At 53.6% G+C, this 22,056-nt stretch overlaps 1 protein-coding gene and 1 long non-coding RNA gene across 8 annotated transcripts in view; one reads left to right on the top strand and one right to left on the bottom strand.

The window, feature by feature from the left end:
* The window catches only part of ZNF385C (zinc finger protein 385C), a 51,304-nt gene that overhangs the window by 24,583 nt on the left and 4,665 nt on the right, over window positions 1–22,056 (bottom strand). For 2 of the 7 annotated variants that reach the window (XM_081271333.1, XM_081271334.1), the window contains exons 1-2: window positions 10,137–10,368; window positions 3,071–3,322 (exon numbers count right to left, since the gene is read on the bottom strand). In XM_081271333.1, coding sequence (XP_081127459.1) covers window positions 3,071–3,320 — 250 coding nt within the window. In that variant the 5' untranslated portion in view covers window positions 3,321–3,322; window positions 10,137–10,368. Of the gene's footprint in view, window positions 1–3,070; window positions 3,323–10,136; window positions 10,369–22,056 lie in introns of those variants that run through there. The other 5 variants (XM_081271342.1, XM_081271343.1, XM_081271339.1 and 2 more) reach the window with 3 other exon arrangements.
* LOC308636197 lies at window positions 10,410–13,032 on the top strand. The gene is made up of 3 exons (XR_014019369.1): window positions 10,410–10,493; window positions 11,585–11,714; window positions 12,660–13,032. It is a non-coding gene; the product is annotated as an uncharacterized lncRNA (long non-coding RNA).

Here is a 22,056-nt window from a genome sequence, read left to right as displayed (position 1 = left end):
AAGGCCTCCCCTCACTTAACCTCAGCCTTCCTGAACCAGGTGTGGGGCTCTCCATTTTCCCTAGGGAGCTCCAGCTGGCCTCACCCTAAGAGCTGTTTGTTGAGAGGGGCACAATGATCCAGTCGCCACCATGGACCAAGCCAGAATTGGTATTCAGGAGGGCGGCAAGCCTCACCCCACCCCCAGCTCAGGCAGAGTTGCTGGCATCTTCTTGCTGATTTATAGTCAGACACCTGAGATCCTCTGCCTCTGCCAGCCCAGGGCCTAGGAGACAGGGGAGAGCCAGTGGAGGATGTGAATGTTGGGGGGCCAGGGGCCAGTGTAGGTCCAGACTTAATTAGGCCAATGGAGAAAGCAGGTTATCCTTCTGGAGCCCCAGAATTCCAGAGTTCTCAGAAATCTGAGGCTCCTTTTCCTTGGCCCTAGGCATAACCCTTACTCTCCCATGCTCCCCTGATGCTGGTCATTCCTCTCAGCAGGAATGGTGGAAAGGTCTGGTTTCAGGTCTGCTCATCCCCAGACTATAAGTGCCCAGAGGCAGCTCCCAGCACTCCTGAGGCAGGGATCCCGGCATCCCACACAGGGCCAGGCCAGGGCTATCGGAGTGGTGATGCGTGGGCAAATGCCCAGATGGATAATGACGTACCAGGCCCGATTTTGCAGTCTGCAATGGAGTTCCAGGTATCATGTCTCCTGGTGACCCCTCCAAGCCATTCTGATCCAATTCTGGCCCTCTGGTCCTGCTCCCCTCTCAGTACCCCCTTTCTGATAACTGAGCTGCCCTCTGCAGTATTGCCATAGCTAAAATCATCCATGATGCCTCCCTCTGTCTTGACCCCACATCCCATAGGTCACCAAGTCTGGAGAGCTATGTCTGTCCTGCTACACTAAAATCTCCAGAGCTGGTGAGGTGGCAACTCAGGAGGCTGAGGCAGGAGGATGGTAAGTTCAAGGATAGCCTCAGCAATTTAGCAAGGCCCTAAGCAACTTAGTGAGACCCCCATCTCAAAATAAAAAATAAAAAGGGCTGGGGATGTAGATAAGTGTTTAAGTGCCCCTGGGTTCAACCCCCAGTACCAAAAGGAAAACAAAAAACAAAAAAACCTCCAAAATGTGTTTCTAGACACTACCCCCTTTTTTCTCATGTATACCTAAATTTTACCCTTCTCCCTTGCCAGGGACATCTAAAGACATCAAGTTCTGCTCCAAATGCCATTCACCTTTGGAACAAAGGCTAAAGGCCCACCTAGTGAGAAGGCCCTCACAGGGGGCTCACCCCATGCCCTCTGCCCAGTGCTTGCTGTCCTGTGACTCCATGGCCACTCACCATCCTGTAGTGCTCTAGTTGTGGTCCTGCCTGGGAGGCCCTTTCCCTCTCCAGTAATCCAACATCAGTGTCACAGCTCTCCTTGACTTCTCATATCAGTATGTCTCTCTCCTTCCTCTGAATTCTTGAAGTGCCCTGGACCCACCTCCATGAGGTCTGTTTCTATCTGCAAGTGGAGTTATTTAGACAGCTCATTCCTGACAGGCACATATGATACCTTGAAACACATGACTCCCCCAGGCTGGGAATGGTGGCACATGCCTGTAATCCCAGCATCTCAGGAGGCTGAGGCAGGAGGATGGAGAGTTCAAAGCCAGCCTCAGGGGACTGGGGCTGTAGTTCAGTGGTAAAGCACTTGCTTCGCATGTTTGAGGCCCTGGGTTTGATCCTCAGCACCTCATAAAAATCAATGAAGATATTGTGTGTCCATCTACAAATAAATAAATAAATATATAAGCCAGCCTCAGCAAGGGCAAGGCGCTAAGCAACTCAGTGAGACCCTGTCTCTAAATAAAATACAAAATAGGGCTGGGGATGTGGCTCAGTGGTTGAGTGCCCCTGAGTTCAATCCCCTGTACCCACTTCCAAAAAACATGACTCCCCCAAACAGCAGCTTGCATCTTTTAAGATGTCAATAAACATTTGATGAATGAATGAGTGACTTTGAATACATACCACACATGTGCATACACTCCGGAAACATCCACCTGTCAGATACACTCTTTCTCAGTGGCACCCTTTGTGTCCAGCCCCAAATGCTTGGATGGAGGAGCTGGTCCCTGCCACCAGAACATTCCTGGCCTTGGCCTATACTGGAACCTCTGCCTGGAGTTCCCCTAGACTGTCCCATCACCCATGTTCCCAGGCTCAGCACCTCTTCCTTCCAGAGGCCTTTCCTGGTGTCCCAAGAAGAATCTCCCTTACACATCGGGCTCAACCCCAGTCTTGGGGTGAAGTGGTAGGCGGGGAACACTAGGTCTTACCGGTCTCCAGCCCCAGGATACTCTCTGTGTGGAAGGGGGACATGGTGTCACTTAAACAACAGGTGTCTGAGTCCAGTGTAGCTCTGGCTAAGCTACCAAGCTGGGCGGCAAGGGGAGTTTCCCCAGCCACCCCAGTCCAGGGCTAAGGATGTCTCCCACCTCTGCACACTGGGCCTGCTTGTGAATCTGTTTCCCTGTCGGTCAGCAGCCCACGTTCTTACTGTGCCCATGGCCCGTGTGCCTGTCAGCCAGCATCACCCTCATGGATGCACTCACCCATTTCCCCCAGAAAGCTGCCTTGAGCCAGCTGCCCCTCCAGTGCAGAGCCAAACCTCTGCAGAATCACCCCAGCCAGGGAGAGGTGGAAATCCTGGCCAGGAGTCTGGCAGCCAAGGGAAGACGGGCCTCCCAGAGCCTCAATTGAAGTGCTGTGCATCTTGCTGCCCCTGATCTTCAGAAACCAGGGCAGGAGCCTGTAGGGTCCAGACTGGAGAAATGCTACTTAGAGATTAAGACCCCCCAGGAGAGTCCCCAGGACCAAAACCACTTCAAGAGGAGGCCTAAAGACCCTCACATACTGAGAGATCCTGAAGAAGGGTTGTCTTGATCACAACAGAACTCAATGCCATCGGGGGAGCCGTAGAGCCTAAGACCCCCACAGAGGGAGACCACAGACCCAGAGGCCCTCAGCAGGGTCCAGACAGATCCCCCGGGGAGGACCCAGAGCAAGTGTGGGGGAGCAGTGCCCCTTGACACTGACCTGGCCCCGAGGGGGTCTTCCCCAAGCTGAGCTGCCGCAGCCGCCTCTGGTGGGCCCGCCCCCCACAGTGCACCTGGGCCTGGGCTGCAGAGTTCAGCTGGATGTTGCAGACATCACAGAGCGTGTACGACGGCCTTTTTCTCTCCCGCTTGGGCTTTGGTGGTTCTGGGGGCCGAGGGGGGCACTCAGTAGATCCAGATGTTGGGGGCTCCTTCTCACCCAGGGGAGATGGGCTCAATGGCCGCTTCATACCTGGGCAGAGAGAGAGGGGGATAAATCAATGAAGACTGAACGTTTGTGAACATAGAGAGGGAACACAGCCTCAACCAGGGGATGCCCCAGTCGGGTGTCCCAGGTGAATCCCCAGTTTTCAGAGACCCCCCCAAACCAAGGATGGCAAAAGCCAACATAATGAGGTCTATTTCAAGAAAAGAAGCTTAGAACACAGAAATTTGGGGAAGGGTGTGAGACACGCCTACACACGGGGAGGCTGAGACACCCCAACGACGCAAGGCCACAGAGCAAATTTCAGAGAGGGAGACTCAGGTCTTGAAACAAGGTGGGCACTGGGGACATAGCAGCAAGGCCAGTGGAGTCATATTTTGGGAACCTAGAGTCCTGTTCTCAGCCCTGCTGCGGGCGCTGACAATCCTGTGACATGTGGCGCTTACTGTAGACACAGCAGCCTCTGGCCAGAAACCCAACCTTCCTGTGCCCTGTGCCCGGCAGGGTGACATTCACAAATGGTGACAGTGTGTGAAGCCATCCCAACCCCTGCCCCACATGGATCCAGATGCTCCCTGCTGTCCTAGCCACCCAGGCTGAGGCAACAGCTGGTATTCTGGGTAGAGACCTGGGCCCAGCTGACTGAGTCTGCTGAACACAGCACATAGGCCGCCAACCTGGACCCTCAGGTCACCCCTCCAGGTCCCAACTTCCAGGCAGTCTCTTCTTTCCAACTAACTTCTTAGAGACTTGCCTGCCTCTAACCATTTCTAATCAGGGGCTGCCCAGCTCCTGTTCTCAGACTGAAACATGTTCGTCTTCCACTTCCTGAATCTGTGCTTATACTTCCTGTCTGTGCTTCAGAGGAGGGCCTTCCTGAGGGCAGGTCCTGTCTGTCTGTCAGTCTCTGTCTCTCTCTCTCTCTCCCTCAGACTGGGGCAACCCCGAGGCTCAGGCATGAAGCATGATTGAGCCCTTCTGTTATGGGCTGACTCGTGTCTCCTGCTCCTCGCCAAAAAAAAAAAAAAAGATTCCTATGTTGAAGCACTAACCTCCAGTACCTCAGAATGTGACTGTATCTGGACAGAGGATCCGTGTGTGTGTGTGTGTGTGTGTGTGTGTGTGTGTTACTGGGGATTGAATTCAGTGAGCTACATCTCCAGCTCTTTTAATTTTTTATTCTGAGGCAGGGTCTCACTAAGTTGGAACACTCCTTCCTCAGCCTCCCAAATTGCTAGGTTACAGACATATGTCACCACATCCAGCTAAGATGGGGTCTTTTTTTTTTTTTTTTTTTTTGGTACCAGGGATTGAACTCAGGGGTAGTTGGCCACTGAGCCACATCCCCAGCTCTAGTCTGAATTTTATTTAGAGACAAGGTCTCACTGAGTTGCTTAGCATTTTGCATTTGCTGAGGCTGGCTTTGAACTTGTCATCCCCCAGCCTGAGCCTCCCGAGCCGCTGGGGTTACAGGCGTGTGCCACTGTACCTGGCTAAAATGGAGTCTTTAAAGAAGAAATGAAGTTAAATTAAGTTAAAATTATGTCCTATGGGTGGGCCCTAACCCAACATGACAGGGGTCCTTATAAGAGGAAATTTGGATACAGTTACAGAGTGAATATCTTATGAAGGGAGAAGAAGACCATCTCAAGCCAAGGAGAGGCCTTTGAAAAAAAAAAAAAAAAAACATCCCGAGGACACCTTGATCTCAGACCTTGAACTTCCAGACTGTGGGAAAATAAATTTCTGTCATTTGAGCCACGGAGTCTGTGGTACTTTGCTAAAGCCAGAGCAAATTAATGTTTCTCCCTAGTGGCATTTCCTGTGTCCTCAGGCCCATGTTCACCCTGTCCAGAAGACCAGTCATGTGATGCCATAATGCTCTTGTGAGACCACACATCTAGTGGTGGAGCCCACATCTGAACAAGGAAAATTATTTCCCAAAACCACAGCCAAAACCCCACCAGCAGTCCCTGGATGCCCCCGTCCCTAGGTCTCAGTAAACCACTCAGAGTTTTTGTGGGCAGTGGCCCACGTAACATGTGCCTATCATTATGTTCATGGGGATTGCACGTAGACAGAGCAGAGGGGCACAGTTGGTAGAGTCAGAGCTCTATGCTGATCCACACCTGGGTTTGAATCTCAGCTCAGGCACTTACTGGCTGTGCAAACTGAGCTCATTTCTTCTATCTGCACATCTGGAAAAACAGGGTGATAAGTAACAGACCCTAAATTATATATGCATTGTGGGGATTAGATGAGTTGATCTATGTAAAATGCTTCTCAGCATCCTGCAAAAGTCAGCTACTAAGCCAGGCACAGTGGCACATGCCTTTAATTCCAGCTGCTCAGAGGCTGAGGCAGGAGGATTGCAAGTTCAAGGCCAGCCTCAGCAACTTAGTGATATCCTAAGCAACTTAGTGGGGTCCTAAGCAACTTAGTGAGACCCTGTCTCTAAACAAAATATAAAAAGGGATGGGGATGTGGCTCAATGGTTAAGTGCCCCTGGGTTCAATTCCTGGTACCAAAAAAAAAAATCAGCTATTAACAATCCGTAGAGTATCCCCAATTTGTTTTATTTTGTTATGGCAGCTCTAGCAAACTAATACAGCCTGCAAGTCTGAGTGGTCATAGATGCCTGGTGATTTGAGGGTCCCTTTCCTGCTGAAGGGCAGTGTGGTCAGGCTGCAGTACCAGGAATAGCTTCCAGGTGGCGCAGAGAGCATCTACAGGGAAGATGAGAGGTGGAGACCCTGTCCAAGGCCACCCCATTTCTCCACACTCAAGAGGCAACTAGGCTTCCCCCCATAGCCACATAAGGGGTCCGGGTTACAGGGCTTTCCACAGAAGAGGCAGGTTGGAGGTCATTCCCCTCCCTGTGTGCAAAGGTCTTCACCACCTGCACTTGGCATCCTTTCACCCCTAGATGGCAGTCCTCATAACTATTCTTCTGCCTTCTCCAGGAGCCTTCCAGTAGCACCCTCTCAGCAGGAAGAAGAGGCAGGAAGGAGGGCCCAGGTGCTAATGCTAGGGACTGAGGGGGGAAGTGCGGGGAGTGGCCCAGGTGTCAAGAGCCAGGAGGCCCCAGAGAAATGAGGCTTTCCTGGAGGTGCCAAGGAGAGCTGCCGGCCGCCAGCAAAGGGAGAGGGAGATTTTGAAATCTCAGTGCAATTTATGACAGGCACGCTGGGGACATGGCCCAAGAGGGCAGACAAATATCTGCCACACTGCTGATTAAACCTCCATGATATACAGCCTCTGGGCTCCTAGGGCTGCCTGGATTCTGGGCTAATAGTGTCCCCCCAGCCAGGCTTCTGGGCCTGCTGTGGCCTGTCCTGCATGACCTAGCTTTCCCAGCTGTCCCCTCAGGAGCTAGCCTGCTCCTAGGATTCAGGGCTCCCACTCAGAAAACACGAATGGTGGGCAATTCTTAGGGCAACTTGGGCCTGTGGAATGGCTCCATGAACATGGGTAGGTCAGCACCCCTCCCAGGCCCTACTCAGCACCAGCATGACTCACCCTAGCGTGATCTCCACTTGGACTGGAAAGGCCTAGTCCACCCTCCTTTTAACAGATGAGTAAGTCAAGTCCCAGAACAGGGCATGGAGTTGCTTCAAGGAGAAATGGAAAGACAGTGCAAGAGCTGATTCTAGAAGCTTCCCTGACTCTCCACCCCTCAGCTGCCTAGGCTACCTTTTCTTTGTAATAACCGCTACACTTACTGAGGGCTTTCTGTGTGCCCGCTGCCTCACCCATAGAAGCTCTTTGATTTTAATTAATTAACTAATCAATTAATATTTTGTGGTGCTGGGAATTGAGCCCAGGGCCTCGCACATGGTAGGCAAGCACTCTACCACTGAGTACACCCCCAGCCCCTACATAGGGCCTCACAACAACCCCGTGAGATGGGCACTGTTATCAACCTGTCACTCCACAGATCAGAGTGGGCAGGCCGTGGGACATCTTGGGCTGGACCTCGACTTACACTTGTCTGACTCAGAGGTCTTAACCACTGCACTACCCCACCACTCCCTAGAGCCCACCAAGCCCTGATTGGAACTACTGCTGGGTTGGGGGCAGGGGCTGCAGACTCAGAGCGAGGATCCTAGGAGGCTCAGGCCTGTGCAGCTCCCATCTGGCCCTGGTGTCAGGTGCCCTAACCTGGGAGGAAAGAGGTAGGGCCAGAGCCAAAGAGGCAGGCAGGAAGCATAAAGTGAGAGCAGAGAAAAAGAGCATGCGTGGACCCACGAACCTCTCTGGGATTTACACAGGAAGGGGGATAAATCTGCTTGCCACCTTCCCTGAGAGGTAGGCTGAGGCTGTGCAGCCAGCCACCCCCTGGAAGCCTGGCTCACACAAGAGGTGGGCAGCCTCTGTCTGCCTGTGACCCCGTGTAGAACTGGGGGCAGTGGGTGGAGCGAGCACTCAGGAGGGCCCCCGGGGTTCCATCTTCACCACTTCTGACTGGGTGACTAAGGCACTTCAGGGCCTGGATTTCAGAGGGGTCCTCAGTCACTGCCTGTTCATCCAAAGAAGATGGGATGGGAAGGGTCTTTGGAGGCCTCAAAGCATGGAGCGCCGGTTGTCTCCAAAGCAGCCTGGGGAGGGGGTCCTCAGGAAAAGACTGTTTCTCCTAAAGGAGTCACTGGAGAGGAAGGTTCTAGGCTTCTCCCCAGACTTTGGCAGAGCATGAAGGCTCTCTCAGCAAACCCTTAATGAGCCCAATTACACTCTGGCATTTTCCCCCACCTCTGCCAGTGGCCACCCTCCTGCCCTCCCCAGCCAGGTTCCAGGCCCTGGCTCTGAGCAGGGAGCCTGGCTGGCTGGCCAACCTTGGGCCAGTCCCTGCCCATCTGGGCTTTGGTTTCCCCGTCTTAAAAGAGAGAGGGCTGGACTAAGCTAATCTCCTGGGTCCTTTGCCTGCAGAGTTGTGGTGGCAACACAGCAGCTGCCTCTCAGGTGGAAGGGCTGGAGGCCAAGCCTCGGGAGCCTTCCCTAGCCATAGGAAGGCCCAGGCTGGGCAAAGTTCCGCTGGGTGGCAAGCGCCCATCACCCCGCAGGGCGCTGTAGAAACACCATCTCTGTTCATCCTCAGAACAGCCCGTGAGGCCCTGCAAATGAGGCAGCTGAGGTTTGGCAAGCGAATAGGGTCAGGTCTCCCTGTTCAGATGCAGGGACGGGGTAAGGACCCTGGCAGCCCCATCCAAGTCACTCATGTGGTCACAGGAGTATGGGGACCCAGCCCCTCCCCACCGACCCCGGGAAGCTTTGTTTTTTCCTGTCCTAGCAGAAAGTGGGCCTTCCTGGGCCTGGATGCCCCCTTAGTGTCCCAGAGGAGTCACTACGGAGCATTCTGGCCTCTCTACCCTCCCCCTCCCTCACCTCCTCCCAGGGCTGACACTTTCCCAGGAAAAAGAAAGGAAAACCTTTTTTTTTTTTTTTGGTACATGACATACATGACAGTCACCCTGACCATCCTGGGCCCAGGAAACTGGGGTCACCCACAATCACACCCTGAGACCCCCAGAAAAGCCATGGATTCCCACCTAGAGGAGTGGGATGGCCTGTATAGAGTCAGCCTTGAGGGCAGGCCCCCAGCCCACACAGTCCTGCCTTGTAGGAGGACTGGGAGGGGACAATAGCTCACCAGGCGTCAGGGAACTGGTGCAGGTTCCATGGGACAAAATCAAGGCAACCATGTCTATCTTCCTATCTAGAGTAGTAACAGAGGAAACCTGTCACCTCCCTTGGGATTTCTGGGTGCAGAGGATTTGGGAGTAAGCTGGCTGAGGCACTGAAAGTCCACGCTGGCTCCCAGGAAGGGAGAGAAAGGGCTTAGGAGGTGAGGAAGTATGGGCAAGTCACTTCCTCTCCCTGTTCTGCTGTCCTCATGCCCTATTGTTTGAGTGCTCCAGAGAGCTTCATTTCCTCCTGATGCCCCCAAAGATAGGGCTGTCTCTCCTGGCCAGTGAGGCTCCTCCTGAAGAAGATCCACCCTCAGGAAGTTCTTCTTGCTATCTAACCTGGGTCTCTCCTTCCAGGGCTCTCAGTGGGAAACTAGAGCATCTTCCTCTAAGGAGATGTGGGAGGAGTAGCCTCCATACCCCCTTTCTTCCTTCTGCTGCCATGCAAAGCCTAGGAAACCCAGTTTGTTGCCCCGCTAACTCTCAGCATGCAGGAGCCCCAGGCCCTTCCTAGGCACACCAGGGGCCAGGATCCTGGCATAGCTCTGCCTCATACATTGCCTGCTCTTCCAGACCACCTCCCTATAGGACCAAGAAGAGCAGCATCCCCAAACCCCATGATAACCCCACCAGCCAGCGAGTCCTGGTAGCATGGGCGTAGGGTTGGGCGGTCCTAGGACTGTTTAGGAGCTGTGATGTGGGCAGGGCAGCCACAGGAATGACCCCTCTGCCTCTTGGCTGAGGATGGGGTATTAGGCTCTGGGGTGTAGGGGGAATAAGGCCTCCGACGCCTGTGATGAGCAGGTGGGGGTGGGGCCGGTGAGTTCCTAGCTCTCCCCTCCCCCACCCTTCCATTTATTCCATCCCGGGGCTCCTAGGGGCGGGGGACAGTTGGACTCTCACAACTCCTGAGGGAAACTACGGGGGTTATCTGGTGAAGCCCGTCTCCAGGGAAGGGTCTTGGAGAGAGGAGTCTGGGGACCCCCGGGAGAGGAGGCTGGGGACCACCGGCAGAGCGGGAGCTGAAGTCCATCTTGCCGTCATCACCCTTTGGGGTCCTCTTCCCGACCTTAGTTTTGGTTAAGTTGCTGTTTTGTCCCCACCCAGCCACCCCAAGCAAAGCGGGCTAGGAGCCTCGCCGCTGTCCCCAAACCTACCTAACCATCTACAGGGGACCACGCGGCGCGTCCCCTCCTGCCGGCTCAGTCCCGGCAGCGCGTCGGCCGGGGATGCGGAGCCAGGAGCGCGGTTCCGAGTCCGGCGCGGGCTCCCGCCTGAGCAGAGGTCCCGACGCGAGCCGGCTGCACCCCGCGGTCCGCCCGCGGCCACCCGGGACCTGCGGAGGTGCGCGGCTGGCCCGTCCCCGGCCCGGCTCGTCCCGAGGCAGCCGAGCGTCTTCCGAGCCCGCCCCCGGGCGGCAGAGCAGGTGCCAGGAGCCGCCGCCCCAGCCCGGGCCAGGAGAGCGGCGGGGAAGAGGGGCGCCGAGGGGCTCGGCAGGGGAGAAGGGCCCATGGGTGAGTACCCGCCCTCCCTCTGGCTCACCAGGGCCTGGTCCCTCTTTTTTTTTTTTCTTTTGCCGGGGTGTGTGTGTGGGGGGGTAAACTTGGGGAGGAAAAGGAGGAAGGTGACATTCATGAAGCACCTAAAAGGTGACAGGAGCCATGCACTCAATCCTCAAAACCATTCTGCCCAAAGCGGTTTGGTCCGCATTTCACAGACCAGGAAAGGAAAACATGAGGACTTTAAGTAGCTGGTCCAAAGTCACAAGATAAATGAGCACCAAATGGGAGTCTCCAGTCTGCTCCGAGGAACGGGCCCTGGGGTCAGGGGACAGCAGGAAAGCCTGCTGGGGAGATTTCAGTATGGGTGGCTGAGGGTCATTTCTGATTCCCTTACAGAATCAGCGCCCAGGGTCCAACGTGCACACAGGGGCATGAAGGCACCAGAGAGGGCAGGAGGCAGAGCTGGTGGCATGACCCAAGAGTCCTGCCACCTTCCATATTAGGGAAATGAGGAGTAAGAGAGTAAAAGGCAGAGAAAGGACCCTGGAATCCAGAGAGACGCAGGTGCTGCTCAACCATCCTTGTTCTTAGGGCAGGCCGGGGTGGATAGGCGACCAGAGACAAGTCCCAGGTGGAAGCATCCTCCATGCCTTTACCACAGGAGTAGGGCACTGAGCTGCCACCCACTCCCAGCAAGTCTTCCTGGTCCTCTACACACCGACTCAGCCTGCCTCGGGGCCTTTGTCCTGGCTGTTCCCTCAGCCTGGAACACACCCTTGACCTTCACAGAGCTGCTCCTGGAAACTCAGGCCTCAGCTCAGGTGTTCCCTCCCCAGGCCCCCCTTTCCCTGCTCCATCGTGCTTCATCTCAGCACCCTGAATATTTCCCTCTGAGTCCAGCTCTCAGGTTGCATTTCTCTCCTTTGGACATTTACCTGTCTTGCCCCCGAGGTCAGGGCCTTTATTTCCTCCAAAACTCCAAAAGCTTGATGCATGCCTAGCAGATGCTCAATAAACAGTTGTGGGATGAATGAATGAATGAATTCATTTCCATTTTAAAGACTGAACACTTTTATTTCATTTTTTAAAATTTCTTTTTGTAGTTATAGATGGACAGAATGCCTTTATTTATTTATTTATTTATTTACTATGGTACTGAGGATCGAATGCATGCTAGGCAAGCGCTCTGCCACTGAGCTACAGCCCCAGCCCAAGACTGAATACTTTAAATGGGTGAGTTGTGTGGTACACGAACTATGTCTCAATTAAACAGTTGCCAGAAAGTTTTTTCAACAAAAGTAAATCCAGGTTGGTCATGACAACCACGGTATATACCCTGTGTACTGGCCACCCCACGGTCCTTCATCCTTGAACTTGATCTACACTGCTTACTGTCCACACCCAGTGTCTGTCAATGGAGAATTACAGTTGCTCAGACTTGGAAGGGATCTTAGAGGTCACCCTGTCCCTTTTGTAGCAGCCCTGAGTCTCCGGTCTCTGCTTGAACATGCCCATGGCAAAGAGCTCACTAGCTCACCAGAGAGGGCCATTGCACTATTAACTAATACCTTCCTGGAGGGGGGTGGAATCTGTCTTCCAATAATGCCCACCCAGGGATCTTAGATCTACTTCCTGGTGACAGGAAAGGTACACTCCACCTTCACAGTCAGGCCGCATGGCTGCCAGCTTCTTCCAGAGAGTTCTCCTCTCCCAGCTAAACAGACCCATCTCCCTCAGTAGTATGACACAGCCTCCTCCTCCAGGAAGTTTTCAAAGAGGTGGCTACCCATATTCTCCCAGGGCATCTTGAGTGGGTTAGGGACCATTTATTTATAAATGTTTTTTAATTGTCAATGGACTTTCATTTTATTTATTTATATGTGGTGTTGAGAATCAAACCCAGTGCCTCACCCATACTAGGCAAGCGCTCTAACCACTGAGCTACCATCCCACCCCTGGGACCATTTATTTACTGCCTTTATCACCCAGTCAACTGTCTCCCCCAAACCCTGCATCAGCTGACCCAGGACACTGAGCCCCTCCCCCAACCAGGGTCATTCTGGGACTTTCCTTTCTGCGCAGTACCTGACTTGAGTTATCAACTTAATAGAGCTTGGTGGAGTGGATGGTTTCCAAGTTCTTCTTTACCCCAGCCACACCCCTCTGAACTTTTTCCAGCTTTCCCTGTCCTCCTGAGAACAGACCAGCACCTCCTCGGGCCTCCACCCAGTCCTCTATTGATGCTGCCGCCCCTTAACTTCTTCTGCAGACTTGAATTAGCTCCACACTGAGCTGAGGGTCCATGAAACTTCAGGTAATCCAGCCCCCCAGGGTTTTGGTACTGAGGATGGAACCTAGGGGTGCTTAACCACTGAGCCACATCCCCAGCTCTTGTTATTTTGATACAGGGTCTCCCTAAGTTGCTCAAGGACTCACTAATTTGCTGAGGCTGACCTTGAACTTGCGATCTTCCTACTTCAGCCTCTCAAGTCAGAGTCACTGGGATTCCAGGTGTGTGCACCATGCCCCATCCCTTGGAGTTTATTTTTTCTTTCTTCCTTCTTTCTTTCCCCCTTCCTTCCTCCATTTTATTCTCTCCCCTTCTTCCTTTCTTTTCTTTTTCTTCCTTCTTCTTCTTTTTTTTTTTTTCAGTGCTGGGGATGGAACCCAGGGCCTCCCACATGCTAGGCAACTTTACAAGAGAGGGAGCCACATCCCAGAAGGCTTCCCGAAGGAGAGGCTCTGCCACAGGACGAATACTGAGCGACAGCCCCAGCCCAGAGTGATTTCTCAATCTGTAAGCACCAGAACTTATGTGTATGCAGCTGGCTCTCTGTCCTGCCCAGCCTGTTGAAATCACTCGGCATGACCACAGGTGCCAGCTTAGGGCCACCCACAAAGACATGGCTTCACCTAGATACCTAGGATAACACAGCCCTAAACACCAACCCTGCACACACACACACACAAAACAGTGCTACTTGTGTTCCAGACCTTTCTCACACCTTTATCAACTCGTTTTATCCTCCTGATACCACCGAAAGGTCACCAGGACTCTCCACATTTTGCAGGTGCAGACAGAGAAGCTCTGAGAGGTTAATTTACCTGTCCAAGTCACACAGCTAGGGAGGCAGAGCTGGGATTTGAACCTCATCTGACTGGGGTCAAAGTCTCAGCTCTTTCCTCTATGCCAAGGTGCCTCCAAAGGCCTCATCACAGTATGCCTAGTGACTTTTCCCCCATAAAGGTGGGGTGAGGAGGAAGAAAACCTCTACCTTGCCCACCTACCCCTGGCTCAATGAAGGATTCAGTCCCCACATCCCCTTTCCAGTTACTGCCCTCCTCCGGCCAGAGAATGACCCAGAGTCTAAATAAAACCCCTGAGTCTCCAGTTTGGCGAGTCCAGTTCTTACCAATGCCCAGTCTCATCTCCTTATCTCCTCTTCCCCTCTTCTGTCTATGCATGAATCCCCATCCGCAAGTCAGTGCCCGGCACCCAGAGGGAAACCAATCCACATGGCTGGATTTGAGGAACAAAGCAGCTCAACTACAGGTGTGAAAGAAAATGGATCAGGTGACTTGCTCTGGCTGTGTGACTTTGGGCAGGTTACTTCCCCTCTCTGAACTTCAGTTTCCTTATCTGTAAAACATTTAATACATGGTAAAGGGTGATGTGAGATCATGCCTGTGGAACGCCCAACATCATAGGTGACCAAATAACACGGGTGTCACTAATTAGGTGTTCCTGGTCCCCGCTTTGGACGCAGGGATACTGAGGCTCAAAGAGGTGGACAGACTTATGTAACCAACATTAGCCAGACTTGGAAGGGGCCCATGCAGAAAGGGAGCCGCAGCTCCAGGGGATTCCCCTGAGGGCTCAATAAATATAACTTATTCTGCAAAGGGATATGAGATGGTTTCAGTGACTGTTCTTAATAATAACACCCAGGGCCCCGGGTAACCAGGGTTCAGGTGAGGAGCCGTGGTCTCCTGTCCCGCCAGCAGTTTCTCCAATCTGCTGAGAGCCCAGGCTGGAGCCAGGATGTGCAGTGTTAATTCTGGGTTCCAAGAAGGTGGGAGAAGCCCCAGCCGTGGGCTAGCCTGCTCCACCCCGTGCATCCTGGGTCCTTTCTGCTCCCACTGAAAGGGCAGATTCAATCCTGACTTGAACAAGGCCACCCCTCCCCTCCCCCATCCTTTGCCTCCTAAAATAGCCCGGAGCCACCATGTGGCCAGGGCGGCTCCCCACTGGTTGCAAATCCCCCTGAAATCAAATCCCCATCCTGCCCCAAGCAAGACGGGCACCACCTCCTGCCATCACTGGCCAGGCTGCCCCCAATGGAAACCCGGACGCTCGTCTGTCCTTCACGGTGACCGGGACATAAATCCCCAATAACAAGACAGGCGCTGGGAACACAGAATCAGACACGGTGCTAATTGGTTTGCTTCTAGGCAGAGGTGATGTCCAGACGGCAGCAACCCACCTTGGTTTTCCAGCCATCAATCAGGGTGGGACGACAGGATGACCTCCCGGGTCCCAGCAGCCTCCCAACCAGACTCCTCAGAAGCACCTTTCTAGAATATTAAATGTCCCGATGTCAAAGGGAAGGGTTGGGACCTCCTGGTCCAGGCCTCAAAGGAGGCCCACCTGATGATCCCTGTGAAGATCTAGGAAACGAGGTGCCTGGTCCTTCCCAGCGCAGGAGGGGCAGAGGGTGGGGTGGAGGTCGCGGCCCAGCGCCCTCAACCTGCTCCTCAAGTGAGGTGTGTAATGGGTTCTTGGACGAGCTGGAGGTCCAAGCTGGAGGTGCTCGGTGTGCAGTAATCAGGAGAGATTAGCACATTAAACTTTCAAAGGCTTTGCTCAAAAATGAGGCCCAGCAGCTGACTCCCTCACTCCCTGACTTCCCCACCGACCCCTCTCCTGGCCACAGCCAGAGGGTTTACAGATCCAGGTCCCAGGAGGCTCCCGTGGGCACAGCCAGAGGCAGGGGGATGACCCAGGTGACCTCTCCAGGTCCCAGCAGCTTCTGAATTGGGGTGAGATGGAAGGGGAGGTTGCAGGGTAGAGGGGTAAATGTGTCTGCCGGTATAATTTGGAGGAACAGGCATACTCTGGAATCGGGCAGACTCGGCCCCTCTCTGTTTTTTTGTTCTTTTTTTCAACCTGTAAAGTGGGGTAATAATAACAACAAGACCTAATAATAACTTCCCTGACCCAAGGCTGACATCTGAGAAAATTAAGTAAGATAACATGTAAAAAATATCCTGCAAACTGCAAAATACCCCTTGCTACATGAGGGATGAAATCATTAATTACAGCAGGAGGGATTAGACAGCAGAAAGAACTTCCTCACAGCTGCGCATTGGAAACCAATGGGGGAGAAAAAGGAAAAGGAAGACAAGCTGATCTGGATCAAATGCCGAAAACTCCATCCAGATCCCCTCACCCAAACTCAGGTGCCCGTTGTAACATCCAGGCCCCTCCTCTCTTGCCCTTTATCTTGCCTCCCAAAGCTGCCAGCTAGCCCCACTCCTTCCCAGTCCAGAGTTGCACCCAATTTGTGTTTGTGCCAACGCAGTGGAAATTATCTGAACCTTACCCAGCTTGGCAGAGCTGCCTCCTAGGGGCAGGAGAACCAGACCTGGAAGAAACAAAGCTGGGAACTGGGGTGTCTAACAGTAGGGACAACCTCTTCCAGCAGCAGTCTAGGAGGTGGTCAGCTTACCGAGAGGACTTCCTCATATTGCCCCCTGGAAAGGAAGGTGGAGGCTGCGGGTCCTAGGGTCCTCACTGGACCTTGGCTGCCTCCCCTCTTACTTAAAGAGCTGCATTTAGAAGATGCCTGCAGAGGCCCTGACAAGCTGCCAGGATCAACCCTGCAGAAATTAAGACCTCCCTGACCCACCCTTCATTTCCTGAAGCTTTTATTTAATTAGTTTGTCCAGCACGACCCTCTCCTGTCCCCCCCACTGGGCCTTGGGTCCTTTTCCCTCCCTCACAGTGAAAAACCACCTAACTCACTGAGGAGGGAGGTGGGAGGCTGAGCGTGACTCTGAGACTCGGGTCTGGGGCAGGAAGGAGGGGAGGCCTCCATGCCCCTTGCAGGGGGACGTGGGGTGGCCAGGGAGCAGCTCTGACCACATCAAGGCGCCTCCTTTCGATCAGCGCGAGGGCCTGAGCACACAGCAGAGCAGGAAGAAGGGGCCTTTCCAACACGCCCTGTGCCCCAGGCCCTCCCCGCAGTCCCCAGAGGCTCCCCAGCAGAGCTGCTCTAAGCCTCCACAGAGGACAGAACCTGGGCTCTGGAGCCGTCAGGCCGGGAGCAAGTCATTTCACCTCTCTGTAAACAGTGGGTGCCCAACAGTGGGTGCCTGGTGGGGCTGTGGGGACAACTGAGAGGTCCTATAGGGATAGCGTCGCCCTCGGTGCCTGACATGGAGCAGGAGCAGGAGCTCGATGCATTTGCTCAATAAACGTCGGCTTCCACCTACTATGTTCCATCCCTCCATCCCACACCCCCCAAGGCCAGCAGTGGGCAGAAGTACCCAGAGCCCCTCGGAGCTGGAACCCTGAGGGTTTCAATGAGCACATAAACACATGAGGCTGGGGAGGACCAGGGCTTGAAGACCGGTGGTCAGGAGGGCCTCTCTGTGGAGGGGACAGTTCAGCCCAGATCTGGCTGATAGAGGGACAGGCCTACCTGGGGGTCCCTGCTATGGTCACTTAGTGGAACTCAGTCAACTTCTGAGGCCTGAGTCCCAAGGGTTCTGACGGGCTTGGGTTGGGTGCGTCCTGAGCATCAGGACATTTAAATGGTGCTCAGGTGATTCTGAGGCTGAGGGTGAGACCCTCCCGCCCAGCAGGCTTCCGAGTACACGCTGGGCCACTGGGGAACTTGTGGCTTGCTCTGCCGGGTCCCAGGGCCTCCAGCTCAGAGTTCTGCCTTTTCAGCCAGCATCCCGATGATTCTGAAGGGCAGACGATGTAGGGATGGATTTAGGGGAGCATGTCTGGGCCCCGAGCTTGGGCCTTGTACTTGGTGTCTGGCTGGACCCTGGGTGCCAGGGGGCAGAGCTGGTTTGTCCTTAGCACAGGGCAGCCAGCCTGGCGCCTCATAGATTACAAACCATCCTTGTTAAAGGAATGTCCCAGCCTCCACTGGGGACATGGTTTCCACAACTGGACCAAGAGCGGTCGGGTTGTGACCTGCCATTCCTGATCCTGGCTCCATCACCTGCCTTGGGGCTCTGGTCCTGGGATTCCTCCTGGGAAGTCGGACCGTCTCCCTTTTGCTGCCCCCTTGCTCTGCCCTAAGGGTCAAACCCAGGCACAGGAGACAAGGTACAGTTATGGCCAGGTCATCCTGGAAGTGCCCCTCCATCTCGGTGAAGACGGAGGACCCATCCATCCACTTCAGGTGCCTGGTCTAAGAGATGTCCATCCCTTCCCAGAAGCAGGGTGGTGGGCCATACCCCTGGGCCCAAATCCTACCTCGGCTACTTCCTAGCTGCATGCCTTTGACCACCCCTGTGCCTCAGTTTCCCCATCTGTCAAATAAGGATAAATAGTACCTCACTTAGTGGGTCGTTATTCGACTTCAATGAGTCAATAAAGCTTTTAGCAAATAGGCACATAGTGATCACCATGTGAGGGTCCTGACCACATGGGACTCAGATATCTATGTTATAGGTGAGCAAGGTGAGCATCAAGAAGTGACTTGCCCCAGAAGACACTCCAAACCTCAGGTCTGTGTCCCTTCAAGCCTTCTCCCTTCCAGCACCCCAGGCCACCTCCCTCCCTGCTCAGATGCCTAGCCTGGCCCAGGTGGGCTCCGTGCCCCACATCAACAGAGGCCCCTTTGTACTCCTGCCCAGGGTCACACCCCGAGCTCGGAGCCACAGTGGGACAAGCACCCTGTGTCTGGGTCTGTTTCTCCGCCAGGTCTGTGGCTGCCCAGCAGCTCCAGCCACATGACTCTGGGTGGGTGGGTTGGAGGGCCCATCCCATCCCTTCCTGTCCCCCACCGCAACCTCAGGAGGGCTTCCCAGACCCTTGGCAGCAGCCATGTTCAGCCTGGGGGGAGCCGGGGAGCCGGGGAGGGAGTCCCAGGGAGGCCACCTCAGCTCTTGGTGTCTACCCTGTGCAAACTGTGGGGGCCAGATTCTGGGGCGTCAGAGGCCTGGAGCTGCCTTTATACTAAGGGGAAGGGGGGTGGGGAAGACCCAGAGTCTCTCTGGTTCTGTGGGGAGGGCTGTGTGGGGACTCTGGGGAATGGGACAGGGACTGCACCGTCCTTTTTACTCTCCTAATCTTTCCTCAATTCTTGTCTTTACCACCTGAATGGGGGTGGGGAGTAGTCTCTTCACCTGGTCTCCCTTTCTCCAACCCTCCACCTCCTCTTCCTACCAGAGTTCATCACGTAGCCTGAAGGACTATTTTTTTTGGGTGGGGCGGGATACTAGGGATTGAGCCCAGGAGCCCTTAACCACTGAGCCACATCCTCAGCCCTCCTCTCCTTAATTCTTTATTTATTAAAAAATATTTTTGTTAGTTATTAATGGATCTCTATTTATTTATTTGTATGTGGTGCTGAGAATCGAACCCAGGGCCTCACACATGCTAGGCAAGTGCTCTACCACTGAGCCCCAGCCCCAGCCCCAGCCCCAGCCCCAGCCCCATCCCCAGCCCCAGCCCCAGCCCCAGCCCCAGCCCCAGCCCCAGCCCCTTAATTCTTTATTTTAAGACAGAGTCTCACTAAATTGCTTAAGGCTGAGGCTGGCTTTGAACTCCTGCCTCAGCCTCTGGAGCCGCTGGGATTATAGGTGTGCTCCACTGCACCTGGCTGAAGGAGGCTTTTAAAAAGCCAAATCTGGGCTGGGGATATAGCTCAGTGGTAGAACACCTGCCTAGTATGAGACCCCAGGTCCATCCCCAGCACAGCAAGGAAAAAACAAAAGCAAAAAAAAAAAAAATTCCGATCATGTTATTCATCTGCCTAAATGCTCCAACAGTGTCTGCTCCACCTTGGGAACACCCCTTCCCTAGCCTGGAAGATCTAGCTTCACCAGCCTCCCTCAAACCCTTCTCTCCCAGCTGCCCCTTCCACTGGGTTCCTCCCACAGATTAACTGGGATATAAATATTACTCGCCACTAAATATATTACTGGTAGAAGTAGCACTGACAACCACTAGAAGTTTCTTGCATGCAAGGAAACTCATCATTGACTAAAACGGACAGAAGCATCAAATCTTGGCCACAAATATATCTATTTTTTAATTTAAATCTTCCAAAAGTGGAGGGGGTTACCCATTCAATCACATAATGGCACAGCCTCGTGCGTGTCCAGAGCCTGTAACTCGGGCTGGGGATGTGGCTCAAGCGGTAGCGCGCTTGCCTGGCATGGGTGCGGCCCGGGTTCGATCCTCAGCACCACATACCAACAAAGATGTTGTGTCCGCCGAAAACTAAAAAATAAATATTAAAAATTCTCTCTCTCTTTCTCTCTCTCTCTCTCTCTCTCTCTCCTCTCTCACTCTCTCTTTAAAAAAAAAAAAAAAAAAAAAAAAACAGAGCCTGTAACTCCCAAACTGATGGATGAATCTAATTCTGGCAGCAAAATATATAAGGAATTGATGCTTATAAAAAAAATAGTTTTGGTGAAATTAAAATGGAATGAAAAACATAGACATCCATTTAACTGTATCATAGGGGGAAAAAGGAAAAATCATATCAAGGAATGAAGTTGGATGAATAGAGTTCAAAGTGGAAAACACCTTCCCCCCACCCCAACATCTTCAGTGTTAGCATGTTTTGGTTTTAAATGTTTGCATTCAAAACATTCTTGGGGTCAAAATGTCCAGGTCAAAATATTCTGTGTTTCTCCAATCTATTTTCGTATGACTCCCCACCTTGCTGAGGATACCCCAGCCACACTGGGGCTCTTTCTGTCCCTGGAGCCAGCAAGCTCTCAAAGGCCAGTTCTTTCTGCCTTGTGGGCCATTTTCCTACCGGGTCCTTTCTCCTGCTTCTCTTGGCTGGTGCTGAAATATCCCCTCTATGAGAGGCCTTCCTTCAGTGCTAAAGTAGATTTTCTTCCCTGCTTTCTCTCTCTCTCTCTTTCTTTTGGTACCACCAGGGATTGAACCCAGGGGCACTTAATTACTGACCCACATCCTCAGCCCTATTTTGTATTTTATTTAGAGACAGGGTCTCACTGAGTTGCTTAGCCCCTCACTTTTGCTGAGGCTGGCTTTGAACTGGTGATCCTCCTGCCTCAGCCTCCCCACCAGCTGGCATTACAGGTATGCACTATCACACCTGGATTCTTCTTTTCTCTTATTCACCCTGTCTTATTCCTCATTCAATCCCCAGGGCAGAAGTTAGCAAGTGATACCTAGTAGGTGCTCAATAAACATTTGTTGAATTAGTCAATGTTCCTGGGGTGAGGAACAAGGGAGTGGGTTGGGGTTTCTGGGACCCTGGAAGAGAAGAAAAACAGGGTGGAGACACATGGCCTCAGCTGTGACACCGAGTTCTAGGGACACCCATTTTATTGGGAGAGGAGTAAAAGGAGACAAAACAACGCTGCTTCATGTGAGCCCTGTGCCCAACATCCCAAGGGCCACGTTCATGTGCCAACTGGCCAGCTGCCCCCCAGCTGGGCCACTCCCCCTGGGGCCTGGCTCCCACATTTGGCTGCTGGCCAGGCTATTTGGGGAAACTTCCTGATCCCCCCTCTGGCCTCTCTACCCCCACACCTCATCTTGCAGACCCGGAATAGCTGTCCCTATCCTCAACCTAGGGACGGTCGCATTCCAAATTAGCACCCAGATGGTTAAAGTCATCTCTATAAGTTTCTCTCCCCTCAGGAAGCTGGTAACTAGGACAGCAAGTCGCAGAATGAGGTCACAGGAATGCTACCTGCCTCTGCACTCCCTTCCCAGCCCAGACACAGGGACCAGGAGACCCATGGCAGGTGTGTGAGGCGGGAGGTGCGGTGGGGGAGGGGAGGCTCAGGAGAGCTGCAGGTGGCTGTAGTCTGTGGCTCCCCTGTTCCCACGGGGTAGTTCCAGGCCTTGCCGGGGAGGAGCTGTGGCTTTGGGGGGTCTGGAGTTGTGGGGGTCAAGGCCAGGTTCTGATGGAAGATCCAGTCTAGGCATACTGCTTCGTCCTCTGAGCTTTGGTTGTCATCTGCAAAGAGGACTGTCACCTTTGTAGGCGCCCCTAGGATGGGACAAAGCAATTCTGTCTATGGGCCAAATTCCATAGGCATCCAAGGGATGGGGAGGGCCGGGGTTTCCAGGGAGATGACTGGGGACATGGGTCTAAGCCCCCTGGAGGGTTCTGGTCATCACTGTTCCCTTTGGGCCAATGAGGGAGCGCAGGCAGGTGGGCAGCCTTCTCTCGCATTCTGAAGGCCACACCCCACACGTCCCTCTCTGGGAACCCCTAGAAAACCCAAGGGTTCCGATTCCAACTGTTCCAGCACCTTCTCCTGGTGTCCCCTCCCAGAGGACCCACCAGCCTTCCTTCTGAGGCCGAAGTGTTCAGCTTGGGGCAGGGGAGGGAGT

The sequence above is a fragment of the Spermophilus citellus genome (assembly GCF_964194105.1).
Source record: "Spermophilus citellus genome assembly, chromosome: 17".
Taxonomy (NCBI): domain Eukaryota; kingdom Metazoa; phylum Chordata; class Mammalia; order Rodentia; family Sciuridae; genus Spermophilus; species Spermophilus citellus.
Note: the sequence above shows the minus strand (reverse complement) of the source record. Positions and strands in the feature narration are given on the sequence as shown.